Source organism: Loxodonta africana, chromosome 26 (assembly GCF_030014295.1).
Source record: "Loxodonta africana isolate mLoxAfr1 chromosome 26, mLoxAfr1.hap2, whole genome shotgun sequence".
In the NCBI taxonomy this organism is placed as follows: domain Eukaryota; kingdom Metazoa; phylum Chordata; class Mammalia; order Proboscidea; family Elephantidae; genus Loxodonta; species Loxodonta africana.
Genome location: NC_087367.1, coordinates 13415474 through 13434891, shown reverse-complemented (window position 1 = coordinate 13434891; position 19418 = coordinate 13415474). Strand labels below are relative to the sequence as shown.

At 40.7% G+C, this 19418-nt stretch overlaps 1 protein-coding gene across 6 annotated transcripts in view; it reads left to right on the top strand.

The window, feature by feature from the left end:
* PPP1R21 (protein phosphatase 1 regulatory subunit 21) overlaps positions 1-19418 on the top strand; it is an 85461-nt gene that overhangs the window by 48854 nt on the left and 17189 nt on the right. For 4 of the 6 annotated variants that reach the window (XM_064277121.1, XM_064277120.1, XM_064277119.1 and 1 more), the window contains exons 15-17: positions 1815-1967; positions 5004-5096; positions 9114-9356. In XM_064277121.1, the coding sequence (XP_064133191.1) occupies positions 1815-1967; positions 5004-5096; positions 9114-9356 (489 nt within the window). Of the gene's footprint in view, positions 1-1814; positions 1968-5003; positions 5097-9113; positions 9357-13345; positions 19414-19418 lie in introns of those variants that run through there. The other 2 variants (XM_064277122.1, XM_023557254.2) reach the window with 2 other exon arrangements.

Here is a 19418-nt window from a genome sequence, read left to right as displayed (position 1 = left end):
CTGCCAAATAGGCAGCCTAAAGTTTGGGGAGTCCACATGACACCCCAACCTTCTGACCTGCTGGCCACAGATTCGGGGCTGGTTCCCATTACCCCTTCAGGACACCATTTGTAAGCTCAGGAGTCCACATGACACCCTTAGCAGTCTTTGGCTGCCCCTTTGTATTTGATAATTTTGCTGAGACTACTCTCAGAATTCACAGGGAATATACCATACTTGGGAAACCCTGGTGGCGTAGTGGGTAAGTGCTATGGCTGCTAACCAAAGGGTTGGCAGTTTGAATCCACCAGGCATTCCTTGGAAATTCTGTGGGGCAGTTCTATTCTGTCCTGTAGGGTCGCTATGAATCAGAATCAACTTGATGGCACTGGGTTTGGTTTGGTTTTTATACCATACTTGGAGCCCTTACCTCGTGGTTAAGAGCTTCAGATACTAACCAAAAGTTCGACAGTTTGAATCCACCAGCTGCTTCTTGGAAATCCTATTGGGCAGTTCTCCTCTGTCTTATAGGGTCGCTATGAGTCAGGATTGACTCCACAGCATCAGGTTTGGTTTTTGGTTTTATACCATACTTACAGTTACAGATTTATTACAACCATAAAAGGGTACAGATGAAGAGACACGTGGACTGGGATCCAAGAGGGTTCCCAACATGGAGTTTCCATGTCCCAAGGGACACACTGCCCTCCCAACCCCAGACATTCTTGTCAACCAGGAAGCTCTCTGAGCCTTAGTATTCCTGGCTTTTATCAGCCAGTCCTGCATGGTAGGCTAAATCATGCCTCCCGAGGCTAGCTGATAACCAGCCTCCTAGGTGTGTCTTTTCTGGTCTGGCCAGCCCCCAAGAGTCAGCACCAGTCCTCTAGTGTGGCCCGGATGTCCCAGGTTCAGGCTTCCCAATCACTCCAAAGGTTATTTCTCTGGAGCCAAGAACAAAGGCTACCTTACCTGCAGTAAAACTAGGTCCTTTACCCACACTACCTAACATAATTTCATTTGTCAAAGTAAAACACTGATGAAAATTGCAACCTTTCTGACCATTAATGATTTTTTACTTAATTTTTGAGCAAGTTTTGTCAAGGTATAACATGCCGTTTCACAATTCACTTTTTCTTATTTATAAGAATAGAATACTCTTTATCTAAAGCTTTCTTTTTTCTGACTAAGAACCTTCAAGACAGTTTTATTCTTATGACTGTTTCATGTAGCGCCATAGTTTCAAAATCATAGCTGAGCAGAATTGGGTCTTTGTGGCTCTTACATAAATTTAACAAATGTTAAATGTATAAATAACAAGGATTTACTGAATTTCCAGTCTTTTTTAAACTATTATTATATTTGTAATCCACAAATTGAGCTTTGCAGAATAAACGAGTAGAGATTACATATTCGACGTGTGTGTGTCATGTCTTCTGTTGGACATTTAGAATACTTCTGCATTCAAAGGTAAAATACGAACAGAATGTAGACAGCCAAACACAGATGGTCATAAAACAGTGGCAGAAATTAATGAGGTGAACAACTCATGAATGTCACCTACAGAGTAAATCAGTCTGTCTTGGTCTTCAGGCAGAATAGAAATTGTCTGGAGTAGGACATGTTAGAAGTCTGGTCTCAGTATTTATACTGGTATCCTCTTTTTATTATAAATCATTGCCTAGGTCTTCTCGAATCAATAAACGTGAGCTTTTGGGCAGGTGTTGAAATTTCATTTCCATTTTCAACATCTTTAACTTTTCTCTGTAAGCTGTTAGATACATGTTTAGATATATTACTGGAACACCAAATCTGTCTTCTTATTGCGCCTCATTTAGATGGCCTCTTTCTTCAGCAACAACGTGGACTTCTTCGTTGCTTCACTGAGCTATGGGCCCAAGGCAGCAGCTGGGTTCATTAGTCCCCTGTCAGCTGAGTGTATGCTGCAGTACAAGAAGAAAGCCGCTGCCTACATGAAGGCTTTGAGAAAGGTCTGTGAGCTGCTCTGTAACATTTCAATCAGAGGGAAAATCAGGGATAATTCCAGAGAATGGCAAGTTTTCCCACAATTCATACTGTTTAGGTTTTACACAATTTTGGGGTGCAGGTAGTTGGTAGGCATTGGGGACGGTCTGTGGCGGAGGCGTAGGGAGGATAACAAGCACCCGGGACCAATCTCTAAGTTTGAGCACCCTGCCGCCCTCGTCAAAGGCGGGTGGAGATTTGCTGAGTGGCCTCGTCTGGTGCCCTTTTGGACTCTCGAATCCAGGGCAGATGCCCTCCTCTAGCCCCGTTGTGACACGGTGGCTGCACCAATGGGCTCGAGCATAAAAATGATAGTGAGGATGGCACAGGACTGGGCAGTGTTTCGTACATAGGGTCACTGTGAGTCGAAACTGCCTCGATGGTACAGCATCTAACGACAACAGCCCTTGCTACACCTCTGGTCTGTGGGGAGGAGGAGGTGACAAGAGACCTAATCTCACCTGATAAGCAGCTTTGCCTGTAAGCTTCAGCTGGCCATGCTGGCCTCACGTCCCTAGTGCTGAGCAGAATGCCTAGGGCAAGGCAGCCAGGCAATCAGTAAGTGTCAGACTTCAGAACATCATAGAACACAAAAAACCGAAATGTGTTTTTAATGATTTCTGACTATGAAATACATAGTCATTGTAAAAAGAAACTACAAGATAGAGGTACGTGAAGAAGAAAATTAGCATCACTTCAGGTCCCACCACCCAAAGACAACTACTGTTAATTCTCTCGGAGTATATGTTTCAAAAAGAATTTTAATGTGCACACATTTATATATGCTACAAAAAGCAAAATGTGCCTCTGTGCATATCACTGTTTTAACCTCTGGTTTTTTTCTTCTTAAGCGTTGTGAATATTTTTATATACCAGTTTATATGTATCTATAAAGGACTGCCATCATTAATGTGTCAATAATATTTTATCTATAGTATTTCATTCTGTAAATGTGCAGTAATTTAATTAGCCCAAAGCATTGCTGGTGGATATTAAGGTTGTTTCTCATTTTTCACTGTTACGAACAATGCTACCGTAGGTATTATTGTACATGCAACTTTATGCATTTGTTTTTTACTTCATCCTTTTCATTTCTTTTTAATTTTTAATTGCACCTGACACATAAACACAGTCTTACATTAATTCAGAACATTACAGGTAAATTATAGTCTCGAATTCCAGTTGCTTTCCAGAGGTAACCATAGTTATTATCAGTTTGGTGTATAACCTTCTAGACTCTTCCTGAGCTTTTATATACACCTTTGGAGCCCTGGTGGCGCAGTGGTTAAGAGCTATGGCTGCTAACCAGGAGGTTGGCAGTTCAAATCCACCAGCCACTCCTTGGAAACCCTATGAGGCAGTTCTACTCTGTCATATTGGGTCGCTTGGAATTGACTCAATGGCAACGGGTTTGGTTTTTTTGGTTATATAAACCGATAAACTGAACCCATTGCCGTCCAGTTGATTCTGACTAATAGCGACCCTGCAGGAGAGAGTAGAACTGTCCCATAGGGGTTCCAAGGAGCGCATGGTGGATTTGAACTGCCAATCTTTTGGTTAGCAGCCGTAGCTCTTAACCACTATACCACCAGAGTTTCCATATACAGACCTATAGACAACATATAGTATTTTTCTCCATGTAAATGTATGTTTTATTGTGCAACTTGCTTTTCATTTAAAATATGTTTTAGAGATCTGTCAGTATCCTTACATATGGGGCTAGCTGTATTTCGTTTATACATGGCACGGAATTGTACAATATCAAAGTTCTGTGGTTCATTTAGGTATTCCCTTATTGGTGAGCTTTTAGGATCTTTTTAACTTTTTTGCTATTAAAATACTACTACAATGGCTAGCTCTGTAAATGACTCTTTGAGCACATGTGTGGGTATTTCTCTAGAGTAGCTACTGAGAAATGGAGTATTCTAGGTCATGTGGCTTGCTCCTTTTGTTACTGTCAAATTGCCCTTCAGAGTGGCTGCAGTATTTTACATTCCTTACAATGTATAAGGCTCCCTATCTCCCTATATTCTAAATTTTTAAAAATTATGTCTTTAAGATTAAATCACAGAAATAGAATTACCGGTTCAGAGTCTGCACGTGTTTCAAATTTTAGCACATTTTGCCAAACTACAGTTTGGGAAGGTTACCTACTTAATAATTTACTGGCAATAGAAGTATAAATTTAACCAAGGATATTATAATCTTAAAAAATATTTGTCAGTCTGAGAGATGAGAGGTTTCTTATTGTTTTAATTTACATTTTTATTAGTCAGGTAGAACATTCTTCTTAAAGTTTGTTTATATTCCGTCAATTCTCTGTTCAGACCTTTAACCTATTTTTAAATAGATGTCCTTAATTAGGGTTGAAAGAGCTTCTCATATATTAAGAATTTTAATCCTCTGTTTATGTTGGAAGTATTTTTCCCCCAGTTTGCTATATTCTTTCAAAATAGAGGTGTTAATTTTTATATCATGTCTCTTTTCTTACGATGGTGATTCGCAGCCAGGGGTACTTTTTAAGATTAGAGAAATAGTCATCTATATTTTCTTCCAGTATTTTTGTGGTCAAAATTTTTGAATTTAAATCCTCATTTAAATTTATCGTGTTATAAGGTGTGAAATAGGGATCCAAATAGTGTCAGTTGTCCTTGGACCATTTATCCAGCCCATCCTTTCTCCATTGAATTAAAAATGCAACATTTGTCACATAATCAATTTCGCATATACTTTTGTCTGTTTTAGAATTTTCTGTTCCTTCATCAGTCTATTTTTGTGCAAATCCATATGGTTTTAGTTAGTGTAGCTTATAGCTGGTACAAGTTCCCCTTTGTTATTTTTCTTCCTCAAAAAAAGGTCCTTTTCCGTATGTGTTAAGGGAAGTAGTCTGTGTTGGCATACATCTGATTGCCAAACCCCATTTAACATTCTTATTTGCATATGTAGGATCAGGGGAGTGGTACACTATTTTTCCTTTAATTCTTCTGATGCTTTTTCCATAGCCCCTCTTAGAGTCTGTGCCTTATGAAGAAGCACTGGCAAACCGCCGGGTCCTTCTGAGTTCTACTGAAAGTCGAGAAGGCCTTGCACAACAGGTATGGCTCCTGGAAAACCATGGTAATTGTTAGAAAGTAGAAGTGTTATATGATCCAGCAAATCCACTCCTACGAATATATTCTAGAGAAAGAAGAGTCGTCAGATGAATAGACATATGCACACCCATGTTCACTGCAGCATTATTCACAGGAGCAAAAATGTGGAAACAACCTACATGCCCATCAACAGAAGAATGGATAAGCAAACTGTGGTACATACACATAATGGAGTGTTATGCAATGATAAAGAACAACAATGAATCTGTGAAGCATCTCATAACATGGATGAATTTGGAGGACATTATGATGAGTGAAATAAGTCAATCACAAAAGGACAAATATTGTATGAGACCACTATTGTAAACACTCATGAAAAGGTTCACACACAAAAAGAAACAATCTTTGATGGTTTATGAGGGAGGGGAGGGGTAGGGATGGAAAAACACTAAATAGACAATAGATGAGTGATAGCTTTGGTGAAGGGTAAGACAGTACACAATACTGAGGAAGCCAGCACAACTTGTACAAGGCAAGGTCATGGAAGCTTCAGAGACACATCCAAACTCCCTGAGGGACTGAATTGCTGGGCTGAGGGCTGTGGGGACCCTGATCTCAGGAAACATCTAGCTCAATTGGCACAACATAGTTTATAAAGAATATGTTCTACAGTCTACTTTGGTGAGTAGTGTCTGGGGTCCTAAAAGCCTGCGAGCGGACATCTAGGATACTTCACTGGTCTCGCCCCTTCGGGAGCAAGGGAGAATGAAGAATACTAAAGATACAGGGGAAGATTAGTCTGAAGGACTAATGGACCGCATCTACCACGGCCTCCACCAGACTGAGTCCAGTACAACTAGATGGTGCCTGGCTACCACCACTGACTGCTCTGACAGGGATCACAATAGAGGACAGAGCTGGAGAAAAATGTAGAACAAAATTCAAACTTAAAAAAAAAGATCAGACTTACTAGGCTGACAGACTGTAGAAACCCCGAGAGTATGAGCCTGGACACTCTTTTAACTCAGTACTGAAGTCATTCCTGAGGTTCACCCTTCAGCCAAAGATTAGACAGGCCCATAAAACAAACAGTAATACGCGTAGCTCAACCATGTATACAAGATTGACTGGGTATACCAGCCCAGGGGTAGGGAAGAGAAGGCAGGAGGGAACAGGAAAGCTGGACAAATGGAAATGCAGAACCCAAGGTAAAGAAGGGGAGAATGTTGACACGTTGTGTGGTTGGCAACCAATGTCACAAAATAATATGTGTATTAATTGTTTAACGAGAAACTAATTTGCTGCGTAAACCTTCATCTAAAGCATAAAAAAAAAATAATAATAAAAATAAATAGGCCTAAATTGAAGGCTACATAAGTAAATATTCAGTTGGTGTTATAATTGCCACTAACGTGGTATCGACTCACTTTGGCCGTGATGATTAATTCTTCTAGGCAATAGACTTAAATACCTGAAATATTAAGGCAATAAAGGAGAGAGGGGCTAGATGCCCAGAGATATTTTCATTTCTTAAATGAGCAGAAACGAACTGGTTGGGGGTGGGTGGTAGTACTGTCTTTTTCAGAAGTTGCTACACATTGACACCAGTTTAACATGTCAAGAGATTTATTCAACACCTCGCTTGCTGTTAGGTTTGGAAATGTTGAAAGACAGCAGAAGTACATTCATCTGAGACAATACTTTGTCTCTACTGACCTTATTTTCATTGGAAACATATCACTTACCTATTTGACATTAATGCCCTAGGATGTTGGATCTAGAAGTTTAATCCGTAAAGTAATTTCTGACCAAATTCCTGAGACAACAAAATGTAGGATACCTTAGAAATTCATCTTCGGTATTCTTATTTTGTGTGAGGGAAGTAAGATTCAGAGAAATTAAGTAACTTTGACCCCAAGTAAAATGGCTAGCAAGTGGCAGAACCGCATGACTTCAAAGCTAACGCTTGTCCCACTCTACCGTTGAGCAGCTGTGTGCTAGTCAGATATGCTCTCTAGGCCTCATGTCCTCCCTCTCTCCAGTGGGAGGATACCTACCTTTCAGAGTTCCGTGAGGATTAATAGATCCAGTGGGAGGCAGTGTGGTATAGTGTAAAGAACCAGGCTTGTGAGCCGACAGATGGGGGCCCAAATCCAGCTCTGCACTTTGCTGCCTTTGAAAGTGGTCGAGCTGCTGGGAACCCCTGTGAGAAGTGAGAATTGTAGGCCTGTTAGGAGGCGTCCATCAGGGGGATAAAATATTATGAAGAGTGCCCACAGTAATTGTTTAATCGTGATAGTTGTTAAAGCATTTGGAACTTACTTGATGATTGCCGTCATTTATGGCATCTCGAATTTTATTTGCCTGGAGAATTTTTTTAACTTCTTATTGAAATATACTTACAGAAAATTACACAAATCATTATTGCACATGTTGGTGAATTTTTATGAGGTGAACACACTGATGAAACCAGTACCCAGATTAAAAAAAAAAAATTATACCATCCCTCTGTGTAGGGTAAGGAGCCCTGGTGGCACTGTGGTTAAGCGTTTGGCTGCTAACCAAAAGGTGGGCAGTTCGAATCAACTAGCTGCTCTTTGGAAACCCTGTGGGCAGTTCTACTCTGTCCTACAGAGTCTCTATGAGTCAGAATCAACTCAACGGCAGTGGGTTTTGTTTTATATAAGGTAAACCTTGAAAAACAGAAAACAGTTACTAGGACCCCCGAAGCCTTTTTCGGGCCCCTTTCCAGCTACTACTGTTCTGTCCCCCAGATATAAGCATTATCCCGAGTTCTAACAGCATAGCTTAGTTTTGTTGCCTGATACTGAACTTCTTGTTAAATGCGATTGTGAAGTATATGCTCTTTCAGTACATACTATGTATCCTGGCTTCCTTTGCTCAACGTTGTGTTTGTAATGTCCATGTTATTACAGGTAGTTGTAATGTGTTCATTTTCATCTCTGTTTTGTATTCCATTCTGCAAATATACATAATTTATTTATCCATTCTTAAAGCTGATGAGTAGTTGAGTAGTTTCAAGCCATCATGCTGCTATGAACATTATTATATGTGACTTTTGGTAAATATATGCATACATTCTCTTGGGTATAAGTCTAGAAGTGAAATGGCTGGGTCATAGGATATGATACGTTCAGCTTTCAGAGATCTTCCAAACAGTTTTTCAGAGTGTTCGTCCCAAATTTCACTCTTCCCGGCGCTGTATGTAGTTCCAATTGTTCCACAGACGTGCCCACCTTTAGTTATTTTCTCTCTAATTTTAGTCATTCAGGTGGTTTTAAATTGCTTTCCCTTGATGAGTAGTACCTTGATGAATAGTATTATTGAGCACCCTCTTTGTATATGTTCGTAGTCTCGTTCAAAGGAGCCCTGGTGGCGTAGTGGTTAAGTGCTCAGCTGCTAACCAAAAGGTCCGCAGTTTGAACCCACCAGCCGCTCTGTGGGAGAAAGACCTGGCCATCTGCTTCTGTAAAGATTACAGCCTAGGAAACCCTATGGGGCATTTCTACTCTGTTCTGTCGAGTCATTATGAGTCGAAATTGATTTGTTGGCACACAACAGCTACCACAACAGTCTTGTTCAAGTGACTGTTCAAGTGTTTGTGTGTGTGTGTGTGTGTGTGTGTATGACTATTTCTCTCTTGGGTTATCTACCTTTTTGTTACTGATTTGTAGGAATCCTTCATTTGTTCTGAATGAGTCCTCTCTCTCGGACACATGCTTTGAAATGTCTTCTTCCATTTTGTGGCTTTCCTTTTCACTGTCTTGACACCTTTTGATGTATAGAGGGTTTTTTTCTTTTATTTTACTATAGTTCGATTTCTCAGTTTTATGGTTGTGCTCTTTGTACTCTGCTTAATAAATCTTTCCCTATTCCAGGGTCAAGCTTTGTTTTCACCTTTGAAAGGTAGTTTTGATTTACATTCTAAAAAGTATTTCTGGGCCACTTAGTTTTGTCTGTTATCATCCTCTAAGGTATAAAACTCTGTTACTTTTCAAGGTTCAGCAAAGTTTGGAGAAGATTTCTAAACTGGAGCAGGAAAAAGAACATTGGATGTTAGAAGCACAGTTAGCCAAAATCAAGCTGGAGAAAGAAAACCAGCGAATTGCAGATAAGCTGAAGAGTACAGGGAGTGGGCAGCTGGTTGGGCTGGCCCCGGAAACTGCTGCTGTGTTGCATGCTCCGGGCCAGGAAGAAGCCGCGGCCAAGACTGGGCCGGAGCCTGTTCAGAGCACCAGTCTGGTAAGTCTCTTTTTGTGGCCCTTGGCTTTTGGTAAGGATGTAACCTTGAGTTCAACGTTAACCGTCTAAACTACGTTATCAGTGTTTGTAACAGGAATGATCCCTGCACTTCACAAAGCAACTCCATTAAATTCCTGTGATTTTACGAGTCTTCCCCACAGTGAGAGCCCTGGTGGCGTAGTGGTTAAGAGTTCAGCTGCTAGCCAGAGGGTTGGTTGGCAGATCAAATCCACCAGCTACTCCTTGGAAACTCCTTGGGGCAGTTGTACTGTGTCCTGTAGGGTCACTGTAAGTCGGAATCTACTGGACAGTAGTGGATTTTGGTTTTGGTCCCTAGGGAGAAGGCTGTGTTCTAGAAAAGATATACGCAAATGTAAGTCAAATTTAAGATGATGCTGTTTTTCCATAGAAACATTTATGATACGGGGTTATATTTCTGACCAAGAGCCAAATGCCTAACTTTTTATGCAAATGACAATAAACACCATTTGTAACCAATTATGTGGTGGATTACTTGATGGTATAAAGCTTTGTAACATATATATAATACAGAAACCCATCAGGTTAATTGTATTTCATAAGGCAGCATCTGGCAAGTTATCTTGCAACCTTGTTTCTTGCCTTTTTTTTTTTAATTATCATTGTACTTTAGATGAAGGTTTACAGAGCAACTAGCTTCTCATTAAACAATGAGTACGCATATTGTTTTGTGACATTGGTGACCACCCCACAGCATGTCAACACTCCCCTTCTCGACCTTGGGTTTTGCTATTACCCGCTTTCCTGTCCCCTCCTGCCTTCTAGTCCTTGTCCTGGGGCTGGTGTGCCCCTTTAGTCTCATTTTGTTCATGGGCCTGTCCAATCTTTGGCTGAAGGGTGAATCTCAGGAGCGACTTCATTACTGAGCTAAAAGGGCGCCCGGGGCATATTCTCAGGGTTTCTCCAGTCTCTGTCAGGCCAGTAAGTCTGGTCTTTTTATGTTTCTGCCCTTATTTTTAACTGCAGTGATTGAAAAGGTGAAGAAACGTCTGTATTGGAGTTACAGAGTCCAAAGTTACTTTTTAAAAAGTTTTCTAATTATAAAATTCTCGCCATTGTAAAAAAAATAAACAGAAAAATCTAGAAAAGGAGAACTTAAGAAGGGGGGGGGAACCCCTCATAGTCAGAAGGGTCTTTTTACAGGCCTTTCGGAGGAACTTGGGGAGAGCTGTGGAGCTTCTTACAGGCCCTGCTCCCAAGGAGTGTGCTCTTCTGACTTTATCCATTTAGTTTATCGATGCTATTGAAGAGCAAGTCATGGTCCTTCTCAGCTTTGCCTGCACCTGATCCACAGCATTCCCGAGAATAAAATTTACAAACCAACTTTTATTTTTAAGATATATATGCAAGAGGCCATAGATAAGGTAAGCATTACTGAAGAAGAAGAACAAAGTGGGAGGCCTCGCACTACCTGATATTAGAACCTGTTATACCACCGTGGTAGCCAACACAGCCTAGTACCGGTACAACAACAGATAGATAGACCAATGGAACAGAATTGAGAATCCAGACATAAATCCATCCACATATGAGCAGCTGATATTTGACAAAGGCCCGAAGTTCATTAAACGGGGAAAAGATGATCGCTTTAACAAGTGGAGCTGGCATAACTGGATATCCATCTGCAAAAAAAATGAAACAAGACCCATCCCTGACACCATGCACAAAAACTAACTCAAAATGGATCAGAGACCTAAATATAAAATCTAAAACAGTAAAGATCGTGGAAGAAAAAAGAGAGACAACACAAGGAGCCCTAATACATGGCATAAACAGAATACAAAACATTACTAACAATGTGCAAACACCAGAAGAGAAACTAGATAACTTAGATCTCCTAAAAATCAAACATTTATGCTCATCAAAAAACTTTCCCAAAAGTGTAAAAAGACAGCCTACAGACTGGGAAGAAAATTTTGGCTACAACATATCTGATCAGGGTCTAATCTCTAAAACCTACAAGATACTACAAAACCTCAAAAACAGGAAGAAAAATAATGCAATTAAAAAATGGGCAAAGTATATGAACAGGCACTTCACCAAAGAAGACATTCAGGTGGCTAACAGATACTTGAGGAAATGCTCATGATTATTAGCCATTAGATAAATTCAAATCAAAACATTGTACAATGAGACCTCAACAAGGCTAGGATTAATCAAAAAATCACAAAATAATAAATATTGGAGTGGTTGTGGAGAGACTGGAACACTTATACACTGCTGGTGGGAATGTAAAATGGTACAACCACTTTGGAAATTGATTTGGAAAAAGCTAGAAATATAAGTACCATATGATCCAGCAGTCCCACTGCTTGGAATATAGCCTAGAGAAATAAGAGCCGTCACACAAATGTACACTCATGTTCATTGCAGCACTGTTCACAATAGCAAAAAGATGGAAACAACCTAGGTGCCCATCAACAGATGAATGGATTAATAAATTATAGTATATTCGCACAGTGGAATACTACACAACAATAAAGAACAAAGATGAATCCGTGAAACATAACATGAATGAATCTGGAAGGCATTATGCTGAATGAAATTATTCAGTCACAAAAGAACAAATATTATATGAGACCACTATTATAAGAACTCAAGAAAACATTATTTGATGGTTACGAGGGTGGGGAGGGAGGAAGAGGGGTATTCACTAACTAGATAGTAGACAAGAATTATCTTAGGGGAAGGAAAAGACAACGCACAATACAGGGGAAGTCACCACAACTGGACTAAACCAAAAGCTAAGAAGTTTCCTGAATACAGCCAAACACTTTGAGGGATAGAGTAGCAGGGGCAGGGGTCTGGGGACATCTAGGTCAATTGGCGTAACAAAGTTTATTAAGACAATGTTCTGCTTACCACTTTGGTGAGTGGTGTCTAGAGTCTTAAAAGCTAGTGAGCGGCCATTTAAGATGCATAAGTTGGTCCCAACCCACCTGGAGCAAAGGAGAATGAAGAATACCAGAGACACAAGGAAAATATTAGCCCAAGAGACAAAAAGGGCCACATAAACCAGAGACTCCATCAGCCTGAGACCAGAAGAACTAGATGGCACCTGGCTACCACCAGTGACCATCCTAACAGGGAACACAATAGAGTCGTTGACAGAGCAGGAGTAAAGTGGGGTACAGAACTCAAATTCTAGTGAAAAGACCAGAGTTAATGGTCTGACTGAGACTGGAGGAACCCCAGAAGACATGGCCCCCAGACTCTTTGTTAACCTACAACTAAAGTCATTCCCGAAGCTAACTCTTCAAAGATTAGACTGGACTATAAGATGTAAAATGATACTTGTGAAGAGTGTGCACCTTAGTTCAAGTAGATATATGAGACTAAATGGGCAGCTGCTGTCCAGAGGCAAGATGAGAAGGCAGAAAGGGACAGGAGCTGGTTGAATGGACATGGGAAATCTAAGGTGGAAAGGAGGAGTGTGCTGTCACATGATAGTGAGAGCACATAGGGTCACATAACTGTGTGTATAAATTTTTGAATGAGAAGCTAACTTGAACTGTAAACTTTCATTTAAAACAGAATAAAAAGAGAAAAAAATATATATGCAAACATAGCAACAATTGTGAGGATGGCACAGGACAGGGCAGTGTTTCTTTCGTTCCGTTGTATGTACAATCACTGTGAGTTGGAACTGACTTGATGGCACTTAACAACAGCATACCTCATTGCATCTTAACAGTGTCAGAAACTCAAAATTAGCATTAATTCTTTTTGAAAAATTTTTTTTAAATAATTGTGCTTTAAGTGAAAGTTTACAAATCAAGTGTCTCTCACACGAAAACCCATATACACCTTGCTAAACCAGAAAAACACCTTGCTACACACTCCCAATTACTCTCCCTCTAATGACACAGCCCGCTCTCTCCCTCCACTCTCTCTTTCCGTGTCCATTTCGTCAGCTTCTAACCCCCTCCACCCTCTCATCTCCCCTCCAGACAGGAGATGCCAACATAGTCTCAAGTGTCCACCTGATCCAAGAAGCTCACTCCTCACCAGCATCCCTCTCCACCCCACTGTCCAGTCCAGTCCTTGTCTGAAGAGTTGGCTTCAGGAATGGTTCCTGTCCTGAGCCAACAGAAGGTCTGGGGGCCATGACCACCGGGGCCCTTCTAGTCTCGGTCAGACCATTAAGCCTGGTCTTTTTATGAGAATTTGGTGTCTGCATCCCACTGCTCTCCTGCTCCCTCAGGGGTTTTCTGTTGTGTTCCCTGTCAGGGCAGTCATCGGTTGTAGCCGGGCACCATCTAGTTCTTCTGGTCTCAGGATGATGTAGTCTCTGGTTTATGTGGCCCTTTGTCTTTTGGGCTCATAATTGCCTTGTGTCCTTGGTGTTCTTCATTCTCCTTTGTTCCAGGTGGGTTGAGACCAATTGATGCATCTTAGATGGCTGCTTGCTAACATTTAAGACCCCAGACGCCACTCTTCAAAGTGGGATCCATCATGTTTTCTTAATAGATTTTATTATGCCAATTGACTTAAATGTCCCCTGAAACCATGGTCCCCAAACCACTGCCCCTGCTACACTGGCCTTTGAAGCAGAATTAGCATTAATTTTTTTAGGTACAGTAATGATATAATTATACAAGGAAAAAATTTTATTTTTTGAAGCTAAATGGTAAAGTACGTAGGGTGAGGTGTCATAATGTCAACTTATTTTCAGATTGCTCAGAAAATATTTTCACAGATAAATAAAGCAAATGTAGCAAAATGTGAACAATTATTGAATCTAAAAGGTTGGCAATTAGGATCCACCAGCCGCTCCTTGGAAACCATATGGGGCAGTTCTGCTGTGTCCTGTAGGGTCACTGGGAGCCAGAATCAACTCGATGGCACACAACAATAACAAGATGATGGCTATACAGATGTTCACTGTACCTGCTTCCCAACTTTTCTGTATATATGAAAATTCTTATAATAAAATGTAGGTGAGAAAAAAAAAAAGAATTGATAATTTTAGAAAAGCAAAACACGAGCAAAAAACCCAGACTTCTCAGAGCTTTGACTTGGAGGATCACCACGCTCGCAGATTGATCCTATAGTGTTCTCCCGATTACAAGCCTGTGTCCTGACCACAAATCCTGTACATTGCCTCATGATAGGGGAAGACATCTGCTTTCATCCCATGTCAGAGGTTTAACATTTAGCTACGGTTTATAAATGAAGTAATGAGAGGGACATTCAATAAACAACAGAATTTTGACATCTGTCCAAGGACCATTTGAGAATGAAACACTGCCACCACTCACTCATCTGTGGAATTTCCTTCAGAGCCTGTTTCCAGACAGAAAAAAAGTCTGTCTCATTGACGGGATCTATTTTGGTCGTCTAGGGCTGCTATAACAGAAATACCACCAGTGGATGTCTTTAACAAAGAGAAATGTATTCTCTCACACTCTAGTAGGCTGCAAGTCCAAATTCAGGGTATCAGCTCCAGGGGAAGGCTTTCTGTTTCTGTCAGCTCTGGAGAAAGGTCCTTGTCATCGGTGTTCCCCTGGTCAAGGAGCTTCTCAGTATAGGAACCCCAGGTGCAAAGGACATGCTATTTTCCTGGCTCTTGTTTGTTGGTGGTATGAGGTACCCACTCTCTGCTCACTTCCCTTTCCTTTTTTTTTAAGATAAAAGATGGTATAGGCCACTCCCTTTGCATTGGATCAGGAATGTGACCCACATAAGGGAATTACATTTCACCCTGATCTTCTTTAACAATCTAATCTTGCCTCATCAACCGCAGGCAGAGATTAGGATTCACAATACATGGGGAAATCATATCAGATGACAAAATGGTAGACAGTCATATAACTTTGGGAATCATGACCTAGCCAAGTTGGCATTTTTGGGGGACACGATTCCATCCATGACAGCGTCACAGGCTGTTCTCCATTGGGTCTGATCTCTTCTTTCTCCCCTCATCTCTCCCTGGTTCCATGCATCTGTTCCTACCCTTTTCTTTTAACTGAACTAACAGTAGAAATAATGCTGACCAGGGAGTAACTATGGGACCAGGCTAGACCAGGGAGGACGCGGAAGATGGTAATAGTGATTGCAGTAATCTTGTGCCAGGCACAGTTCTGAAGACTTTTCATATATTAACTCAGTCAGACCTTACACAGATCCTAGGAAATTATAGGTACCATCATATCCTCGTTTGATAAGTGACAGAACTAGGATTCAAACCAGTTGTCTGGGTCCAGAGCCTGTACCCTAACCACCACAGCACCGTGCTATGAACAGTGCCAGAAAACAGATCAGCTGACAAAAACTCATTTGTTTATCGCTTGCCTTCTAGAAATGCTGAAAGTTGGTAACATGGGGTATATTTGAGTTGTTAATGTCAGTTGCTGAAAGTTGAAGTCTTTTTATTTGACATTTTCTATACACAGCACTGTTCTTGCATATGTAAGTGAGGAAGATTTCTAGGGGCATCTTCATTCCAGAAAACCTTCAGTATTGAGCACTAGTGGGCCATGAGTGATGATGATCTCAAGGTCAGCAGTTTGAATCCACCAGCCAGCCACTCCTTGGAAACCCTATAGGGCAGTTCTGCTCTGTGCTACAGGGTCTCTGTGAGTTGGAATTGACCCTGTGGTGATGGGTTTGGTTTTTTTGTTGTTGTTGTTGTTGAGTTTTGAAGTTGTTCTTACTGTAAGTATGCTGTCTGTTTATCATGTGTACATAGCCTTGGTTCTTCTGCTCTCTTTCTGTCTGCATCTCACTTAAGGGTGATTTTCCTTCCATCCACCTCACACAGTGCTGTCAGGCTGATTTTTCTAGAGTGTAGTACTGCTTATGGAGTCTCTTGCTTCTGGACTTTCAGTGGCTCTCTGTTTCCTACAGAATATAATCCATTTATGTATTTGACGCTCAGAGCCCCTGGATACCTAGTTCCAAACTACCCTTCTAGCCTTTCCTTTACCAGTTCCTTGTACAAACCCAAACCAAACTCCTTTTCCCTGGTAATGTTCTTGGCATTTTTACCTCCCTGTCCATGTTCATAAGGAGCCCTGGTGGCACAGTGGTTAAGACGATCAACTGTTAACCGAGAGGTCAGTGGTTTGAAACCACCAGCAGTTCCTCAGGAGAAAGGTGTAGCAGTCTACTTCCATAGAGATTTACAGCCTTGGAAACCCTATGGGGTTGCTGTGAGTCAGAATCAACTTGATGGCCGTGGGTTTGGAGTCCTTGCTCTTGGCTGTTTCTTTTGCCTGGATATCTGTTTTTCTGTAACCTCCTCAATAGTCACATACTTTCTCCTCCCAACTTATCTTTCCTTCTCTTTGACTTTCTTGAGTTCAAAACCCTACCCATCATTTCAGGTACAGCTGATACACATTTTCTGTGAACCACCATTCCAGGCATTGCCTTTTATGGCCTGGCTTAGAGAACCAAGACAGCAGCCTCCTTTCATGGTTCGCAGTCTAGTCTGTGTAGTGGAATATGTGACCCTCCCTTTGCTGCTTGAAATCTAATGGAATAAGAGCTTTGTGAGACGTCTGCACAGAGTGCTGTGGGATCACTGAGAAGGTAACTGGAGGGGCCGAGGGACGTCACAGAAGAGTCATGTATGCATGGGTTTTAAAAATAAGCGAGAGTCCAAGGCAGGAGAAGAGTATTTCAGGTCAACAGAAGCGTCTTACCATGCAAATCTCCTTCCCTTCTGCACATGGCAGTCCTGTGAAAAATGACCCAAAGTCATCTAACCCACTGCCTTGCACATAGTAGACAATAGCCATAAAAAGTAATGGAGTTTTCCGCCTCCCTTGATGTGCTGTGTTTCAGCCTTAGTGAACTGTGTGCGTGGTTGTACACATGTGGCTGTGAGTGTCCTTTCTGTCTTCTTCCCTTGGGCATTGGTAGCAAGCCTGTGCCCATTTTAAGGTTAATTAATTAATAAAGGAATCTCTTAAGCCACCAGATGACTTTGGTTCAGGCTCATTGAGGCTGAAAAAGTAACTTGAGATAGAAAACTATTTCATTTCTAACCCTGTAACAGTTCAAAGGTCAAACGCTTATTATTTTTATTAAAACACCTAGTACTACAATTTGAACATTACCTACCTATTTACTGTAAACCCTGGTGGTGTGGTGGTTAAGTGCTATGGTTGCTAACCAAAAGGTCGGCAGTTCAGATCCAACAGGCGCTCCTTGGAAACCATATGGGGCAGTTCTGCTCTGTCTTGTAGGATCGCTATGAGTCGGAATTGACTCGACAGCAACGGGTTTGGTTGGTTTTAGTTTATTTTTATTATTTATTGTAATAAAAGATAGCAGTACCCTAAGAAAGAAAAAGCACAGGCAATACAAATTCCCATTTTTTTACTGGAATTAAAAAGCATTGCTTAAAATTAGTATAATTTTATATCTATTTTAAGAAAATAATTCACGCACTTTAAAGATGATTTGAAAATACAGGTAAGAAGAAAAAAAAAATAAAAAAGATCATATTTTCCTGGATACCCAAGCTTCAACTATTAATCTTTATTTTCTACAAAATGTTACGTGGTTGAGATTGAGATCGTACTTTATAAAATTTCAAATACTTTAGCCTAATGTTAATATACAAATATTGATCCTGTTCTTAGGAACTCTGTATAAATTTACTGATTCCGTAAGGGTCCTTATGGGTACACCTTAGCTTACCTATAACTGAACATCGATTATAATTTTTACTATTTTAAATAACATCTCATTTTTATGCATGAGATTATTTCTGCTTTTTAGATGATTTCCGTGGCATATAGTCTCAGGTTGAAACTATTGGGTCAAAAGGCATAAATATTTTTAAGTTCCTTGATCTTTATGGCCGTATTAGGGCTATATCAGCCTATATTCCCATTAGCAGCATATGGGAAAATAACGGAATTACATATGTTGAAACTTTTCCTTCCGTTTATCTAATACCATTGCTTTGAGGAGCTGTGTGCTGTATGACACTCTCAAACCAGAACCTGGGAGTGAGAGTCTGGGGGGGAAGGTGGAAGGGATGCATCGTTGCCTCCTGGATATTTGTATTTGCCAAATCCAGTCACGTGTGAATATGTAAGATTCAATGATTGGTGTGTTACTGTAAGCAGTTCTTAACTGAAGGAGAAAGAGTAATTGCTACTCCTGCTTCAGTGAGTAGAAAATTATGGCTCTTCTATAGAAAAAGTATAAAAGACCTTTTATAGTTGGATGGGTGTAGCATTCGTTCGCACATTCAACTGGCATACTGCTCGCTGGGCAGAGTGATACTCTTGGGGGTGTTACTTGGAATCTGTGGAAGCTGTTTACTGGCTGTCATCTCTGAGTAACAGAATCTTTCGAAACTGTTTAGTAGTTTAAGTCCTCGTGCCCAAGCACATGCCCTTCCATCTTGAACAATAACCCGAATCCACTAATTGTGGCTATCTGTTTTTAAAATCTTTATCTACAAAAGCAAGCCTTAAAAATTCTGGCAGTACTTTAATGTATTTAAAATTACATTTTCATTTTCTTTAACTCTACTGTCATCATAATACACACATATATCAAAAGTGTCTTTCTCCTTTCTCCTTTTGAGCTCTCAACCAGAATATTTATTATTCATGTTTTCTATTCAGAGTGTATTATTTATGATGGTTGCCATGATTCTGCCTTTACCCCTTCTTGACTATTGCCTAGGACACAGGTGTGGAAATAACAAGACAGGGTAGGAGCTGATGCCTCTGTCTCTCTTCCCTGGTGATTTGTTGGAAACCCATCCAGTGACAATAGCTGATCAGCATTTTTATGGAGTATCTAGTGATGATCGTTACGTTACTGCCTTGTGACGGAAACGGCGAACACCATTACCCGTCCCTGGGTGTAACATCCTTGTCGTTAGAATCCGTAGGTGGTCTTCTAGTACCCTAGTCCCAATGCTCATTAAAACTTAATATGAGCTGAGAAGAGAAAGTATTACAGGTATAATCTTTTGTAGTTAATAACTCATCGAACATTGTATTTGAAACGTAGACAGCCACTTCTAAAGATTTCTTTCTCCTGTGTTCC